Below are 7,097 nucleotides of genomic sequence, written 5' to 3'. Positions count from 1 at the left end.
TCTTAAAAACTATTATTCACATGACCAATTATTAACATTTAAAGTATTAAAGAGACATGATATATTACAACTCTATCAAAATAAAAAAATCACAAGATATTGAAATTTAGATATGACAAAAGTTTCCTAAAAAATCATTAGTTTCTTCTAAAAATAAATTTAACCTTTAAAGACGTATTCAGAAAAACCATCCAAACCTAACTTATTGCATCTTATAATAATAATTTTCGTTTGCTTTGAGAAAGTTGGTAAGAGAAAACATTATGGACCTTGTACCAACACCATATTGCTAATGAAAATGATTATTATAATTATCACTCATATTATAACACTTCATAAAATATCCATCAATTCAATAGAAAGCTACCTAATTAATATTTGCTTGAAATTATTTAAACTATTCAATTATCCATCAATGATATGTGGTACGAGGGACGTTAAAATGTACACAAATCTATTTTTTCAATGATTTGTGCACTCAACTCTTGCAAATTAAGTAAATGAATATATATATATATACTTAAGTTATTATAATTATTCAAAATTTGTTATTAAAATACTTCATTTTTATATTTTGATATTAAAAATTAATAAAAGCTTTGTTAACTACAATCAATAATATAACTAAAAACAAATATTTATATTAATAATAGTAAAATGTAATAATAAAATAATGGAAAAAATAAATTTAAATTGTAGAAGTTATTCATTTTTATTCTAAATTTATTATTTTTTCAATAATAAAATATGAAAATAATATAAAGTTTGGAAAAAAAACAAATTAAATCTAAAATAAAAATAAATTTGAAAATAGAAAATAATGGTTTCAACTTTCAACTCAAAAGCGATCATTTTTATTTGAATAATAAACCATAAATAAAATAAAATAGAAAAATAAATAAAAATTCATCATTATGTCAATGCAACCTTTCACTTATTTTTTTTCCCGCTTTCTTCTTTCTTCTTGTACGTATTTTCTTATATTAGATTGTTAGATAATATTTTTAATCACAAAAATATAATATTAAAAGGCATTCCATCTTGAAATTAAAATAATCATGATTATTTTATTTTTTACTGTTAAAAAAATTAGACTAATCCAACTTATAATAATCACCATAGAGGGAGGGTGAAAAGGGTGATGATTTTTTTTTTACAAATTTAAACTGTATGAATATAAAAGACAAATATAAATAAATATATAATAAAATAATATAAAGACAATTGCATGTAAAGCAAAAAAGTAGGAAAGAGATAATGCAAATACAATATTTTATAGTGATTTGGCACAACTCGGTCTACATCCACTCTCTTTTAGCTTTAATCCTAAACTTGAGGTTCCACTAATTTAAAACTTTCAAATCAAACCTTCAAGCAATACAATTGGATTATAATTCAAATTCACCCTCTTGGACTTTTGACTTAAAGCCCTCTTTACAATCCTCAAGAGATGCTCTACTATTGAACAACCTCTCAAGTGATACCTCACACTTGAGAATCTTACTCTCAAAGATATACAAATAATTGATCTCACAAAATCTTAGTATAAAAACTTTAAGTTCAAATGATACAAGAAAACTATGATTAAAATGGTGCACTAAATATATGCAAGTTTTAGAATAATAATGCACTAAAAAATATTATTCCAATGCTCAAATATATTCAAGAAAGATTTGGGAAAATTGAGTTATTAAACAATGAAGATTTGAAGCCTTTTTATAGAAGAAAAAAGTCAAACTAGCCATGGGAGGTTTAATCGGTCGAGTTGGGGGTTGATCGATTGACTAACCATTAACATTTAATGTTTGACAGGTAACCGTTGGACCTTGACCGAATCTTGACTGATTGAGGTGTGGGTCGAATCTCGACTGATTGAGGTGTGGGTCGACTGATTCCTCATTTGGTTGAACAACTATTATAGAAGAGAGAGAAGGTTGTTTGCACCCATCGACCGGCTGAGTTGGCGGTTGATCGGTTACTCATCCGGTTTAACCGATTGAACCGTTTTTTGCTCAAAAACCAACTTTTTCAACTTAAAACTTTTTAAATAAGTTTGAAATATATTTGACACAACGTTTTAGTTGAAAATATGAAATCATCTAATTTTTGAAAATTTAAAACAAATTAACTCTTTGATGATTTTAGTGCATAAGTAAAAAATATAATGCATCAACAACCTTATAAAGAGATCTAATGAAGCTCGAGTCTTTAAAAACATTTATCTTTGAAATGTTCTTTTTTTTCATGATTTCTCCTTGACTTGATTTGTCTTTGTGATTGCCATTTTAGAAATTGTCCTACCTAATCACACTTGAAATATAATTATTAGTTTTAAACCTTATTTTGTTATCATCAAAACCGAGATTAACTAAATTTTGGTTTTACATTTTCAAATGTTAATTTATTCATATATATATATATATATATTTTTTTTTTTTCTTTCTAAAAATGATAATATTTTAGGTTTCTTTTTTTTTTCTTTTTAAAAAATCTCCCCCAATTATACTATATTAAGTCGAACAAGTTAATATAATGTTTATAATAATCTTATATTTAATAGCAAATTTTTAATATAATTAGAGACCTTAACTAAAGTTTAGAACCACCCTATAATTATCATTTTCATAAAACAAAATATTCAAAAAATATTGAGGTTAAGAAGAGCTTGTATGAAAATTAACCAAAAATATATATCGATGTATAAATTATGAAAGTTAAAATTTATGTGAAAAGAAAATAAAGATGAACTAAAATTAATAGAAATAAATTAAGTGTTAACAATTATTTATAGATATTAAAAGAGTGATAGTTAAATCCAGATAATAATTTTATAAAAATATTTTAAAAAGGAATAAAAATACAAGGAAAACAAGATAAGTATAAAATGAATAAAATTTATAAAAATAGGAGAGATTTTTTCCTCAACTGTGTGAAAAATAAACTCACACTTTAGTGATAAAAATATTTAGTTATTAAATAAAAATAATAAACTCATTACTCTAAAATAATTAAAAACTAAGAAAATTAAAGATTTTTCTTATTATTTTTATATTTTAGTAAAATAATATATAATATAATTATAAATAAATAAATAATGTAGGGTTTATTTGAACTTTAACTAATATTAATTCGAATATTTTTGAAGGATTAATTTTATTTATCTTTGATTTAATATATTTAATTTTTATTGATTTGAAATTTGAAAATTTTATTAAAATATAAAAAATAACAAATTGAAAATGATAGTGAAAGTAGTGGATTGAATTTTAAAGTAATTTAATTATTTTATTTTAACACATACCTTATCCCAAGGACCTACCTCTTCCTATCTTGACAATGCAAATCCGAACACGTACTGGATAGAGCCGCGGAAGTCATAGTCCCCTAATCATAACATTTGAGCAAGAGAAGAGAGAATCAAGTACCGCGAGATCAGAGTCTCAACCAAGCCATAAAGGCATTGACAAGTGACATTAGAAAGAATAAATCAAATACAGAGGAGTGAAAATATGTCGACAAAAATTTTAAAAATTATATAGCAACATTTAACATTCCATGGCAGCGTCTGCAACTGAGAAATGGGTGGCACCCAATTGATTCTATCTGGTCTGACAGGATCTTCTCTTGTCGTTGTTTCTCTCCTTTGCCGTCTCCACTCTCCACCGCCATTTGCAGATCTACTTATCAATCTTTCTAAATTATGATATTTTATTTTCAAGACATGAGAGACACCTACTGGTTTAATCACACTCCTACATGAAGTGACTTGTTGAAAAGGATTATTAATTAAGTGCTTACCCATATGCATGCATGAAATGAAACCTATCACCATGTTTTGATACGATGGAGTAGACGCCAGTGGGTTTAAATTCATCCCATTTATCTCATCTTCTGCCTTGCGTAGAGACAAAATTAGGGATATCATATGAGTAGTATTTTGGAAAACAGTCATAAGGATGGCGAGTGTGATATGTTCGATGTAGTGTTTGAAAAAAGAGGAGGGAGGATGGTTATGGTTGCAATGGAAAGATCAGTTAGTGGGGCAGAGAAGGGAGAGATGGGAGGGAAGGAGATTTGTGTGGATGGTCAGTAGACATCTTTCCTCCTTTTTCTGACTTGGAGTACAACGCACTGCAAATTTAGTCTCCATCTGCCAACAGAACCTAAACCCCCATCCCTTAAAACCTATCAAACCCTACTAGAGACAAGTCCATGTGACCATAAAAATCCTTGGTTTTCAAACCCTCACGCTGCTGTAACTAATACCCATTAACTCCCTCTCCCTCCCAAAAGAAAAATAGCGGATACAAATATACACATGGAATGGAGATGTTAATTTGTAAAAAAAAAGGAAATAATTGAATTTATTTAAAAAGATAAGCACCAAAGAGGGAGGAACAAGTTCTGAGCGCCGCCAGTGTAATCATTCAGAATGATAAACACAAGGACCCAGACCTCTCTCTTCAACTTCCCAGAAAATAATCCCTACTTGCCCGAAAATCCCTACTCTTTTATTACATGTTAGATGGAGATGTTCAGATTCAGAAATGAAAAGATATTTCCAATATTCTTTTTTATTTTTTTTATTTTTCTATATATATATATAAAGGTTTAAAAACGAGAAGAGGTTGATGAAAAGAGACCCATAATTACTCCAATTTCATTAAATCTTCAATCCACATCAATCAAATTCTTCCAGCCCAAAAACGACAACCTCTCTCCCACCTGTTTTTTGCTTTCTTTCATTACCCTCGGAAATAGCCGAAGGCAATTACTGTCCAATAGAGCTCTTAGCTGTCAAAGCCCCCTCACACCATTTTCCAAAAGTTGATGAATTTATAACAATACCAGTAACCATGATTTTTTATTTTATCTTTATTTTTCAAATTTTATTTTATACATACATACACGTAAAGTATGGAATTTTTATGCTCAGTTGGTTTTATGTCTCTTTTGGGGTAAGAGCAAGCTGGACTAGAGGGAGGGTGCTGAAATGAGCGGGCACTTAATTTTGATTTTTGTATAAGGTCCCTTGACAGATATAGGACCAAAAAAAAATCAAATACCAAACTATGCATGCACATAGAGCTCCAGGAATAATGACCAAAAAAGGAGGAGGAGAAGAAAGAAAGCTACAGATATTGAAAGCAAGTGGACAAATATGATCACAACCCTCTAATTTGAGGAGGGTTGGCCCAGTAGAAGATCCTAGTCGTTAGAATATAAAGTGACCTTTTTTTTCTTCGACTTTTGTGTTGCGTCGTGCATGAATAAATCAATCACTTCTCTAGCCATGTGTTATATACAACTATAAATACAACCACACCCACTACCCTTTCAAACCCCAGGTGCCAATTCTGCTTTATACTATTCTCACTGCCTTGTTCCTCTGTACCTTCTTGTTGAAGCCCTGAACAGGAAATGGAGGAAGCCATGAGGAGGCTAAATGGGTTGACACAGACCCCTGAATCAGACCCGAGGGAAGCCTCTTCCGATCACCAAAAGAAGTGCAACAGCAGCGCCACCAACAACGCCGCCGCCTCCGCCGCCACCACCACCACCACTAACAAGAGGTGTTTGAGAGATGGCGGTGGTACAGGTGCGACCATGAGATACCGCGGAGTTAGGCGGCGGCCATGGGGTCGTTATGCTGCTGAGATAAGAGACCCTCAATCGAAAGAAAGGCGGTGGCTGGGAACCTTTGACACGGCGGAGGAGGCAGCGTGTGCCTACGACTGCGCCGCCCGAGCCATGCGTGGTGTGAAGGCCAGAACCAACTTTGTGTACCCTACTTCACCACCTCACCCTGCAACAGAGCATCTCCTCCCTTCATTTAATTTTTCAAAACAATCTCAGCCATCCATTAGGGATCTACCAGCTCGCCACTTTTCTCCCACTAATTGGTCATCTTTCTCCAACCCCCATGCGGCTGACTTCTCCGCCTCGGCACCCCACCCAAGCTCTTCTCTCAACATGCTTCTCCTTCGTGATTTTCTCAACTCGTCTTCCACGTCCTCGCTGTCTTCACCTCACCTCCCATTTAATGACCACATTCCATACGCGAATGCCTCTTCTCCATCTCTTGCTCCATCTTCTTTCTCGGGTTGTTCTTCGGTGAACCCATCTACCAATGCTACTCCACGAGCCGGTGATGCTACTCATAATAACACTACTGCTTTCCCCGGTTCTTGTCCGAGTCCATCGCATGTTGAGGACCATCTAACTTATGGTCTAGGAGGTTCCACTGGAGCAAGCCAGGGAGATGATATGGACTTCTTCCCATCAGAACCGTCCGACTCCGGGTTGCTGGAAGAGATAATCAGTAGGTTTTTCCCTAAAACATCAACCAAATTTTGCCACCCCACCAAAACCCTGAATTGTAACGAAGAGTCGGTGGGTGCAGCGGCGTCGCACCTTGGCGTTAATCATATACTCCATGACGCCAGGAGGGGTCTTGATCAAAATGATCGTGTTGGTTGCTGTTTCGATTGCCAAGGAGCTCCACATCAGTTTGAGAATTTTAATGGGACTAGTGGTTCGCAGGCGATTCCAGTACCTAACCAGCTGCCTATGAACTTCCATGCGGCGCCGGACTCGATGTTGGATGATATATTCCAGTATCCAGAACTTCTGAACGTTATTGCAGCTAGGGTGCAGAACGCTTGAAATCTTACAGATTTATGTCTCCCTTTGTGGATCATGAGACGTAACTGAATCCTGTTTTGAAAAGATTAGTTAATTAGCATTTTACTTTGCAATCCTCCATTAGCATCCAAGCTTTTAATTTCCATGTTATCTGCTTACAATACTTGTGATGGTATCTAAGTTTCCTTTGCATGACAGTCTCAACCAGTGATTCCTTAACATAAATTTTTCCATTTTCATCCATATATACATCTAGTCTCCACAAAGTGGGTGTTTGTTTACACTGCCCTTTCTCCCTTTTGAAACTGAAAACTGAAAAATTCGATTGATAGCTTTTGAGTTGACTTTCGAGTGCAAAAGCGGATGTGCTTTTCCTGCTTTCTGGGCTATATGCTAATTCTATATGTATTCTAGCTTTTGTTTTGGGTTCCACAATCCAAGGTAAAACCCAG

General features: G+C 33.2%; 1 protein-coding gene across 1 annotated transcript; it reads left to right on the top strand.

The window, feature by feature from the left end:
• The first annotated feature begins 5,382 nt into the window (after positions 1-5,382).
• On the top strand, positions 5,383-6,668 carry LOC100263052 (ethylene-responsive transcription factor ESR2-like). The gene has a single exon (XM_002271742.4). The coding sequence runs from the start codon at positions 5,422-5,424 to the stop codon at positions 6,664-6,666; it is 1,245 nt and encodes a 414-aa protein (XP_002271778.2). The 5' UTR covers positions 5,383-5,421; the 3' UTR covers positions 6,667-6,668.
• Positions 6,669-7,097: the final 429 nt, after the last annotated feature.

Source organism: Vitis vinifera, chromosome 1, assembly GCF_030704535.1.
Source record: "Vitis vinifera cultivar Pinot Noir 40024 chromosome 1, ASM3070453v1".
NCBI classification, from domain to species: Eukaryota; Viridiplantae; Streptophyta; class Magnoliopsida; order Vitales; family Vitaceae; genus Vitis; species Vitis vinifera.
The sequence above is the reverse complement of the archived record's forward strand: the minus strand, read 5'-3'. Positions and strand labels throughout refer to the sequence as shown.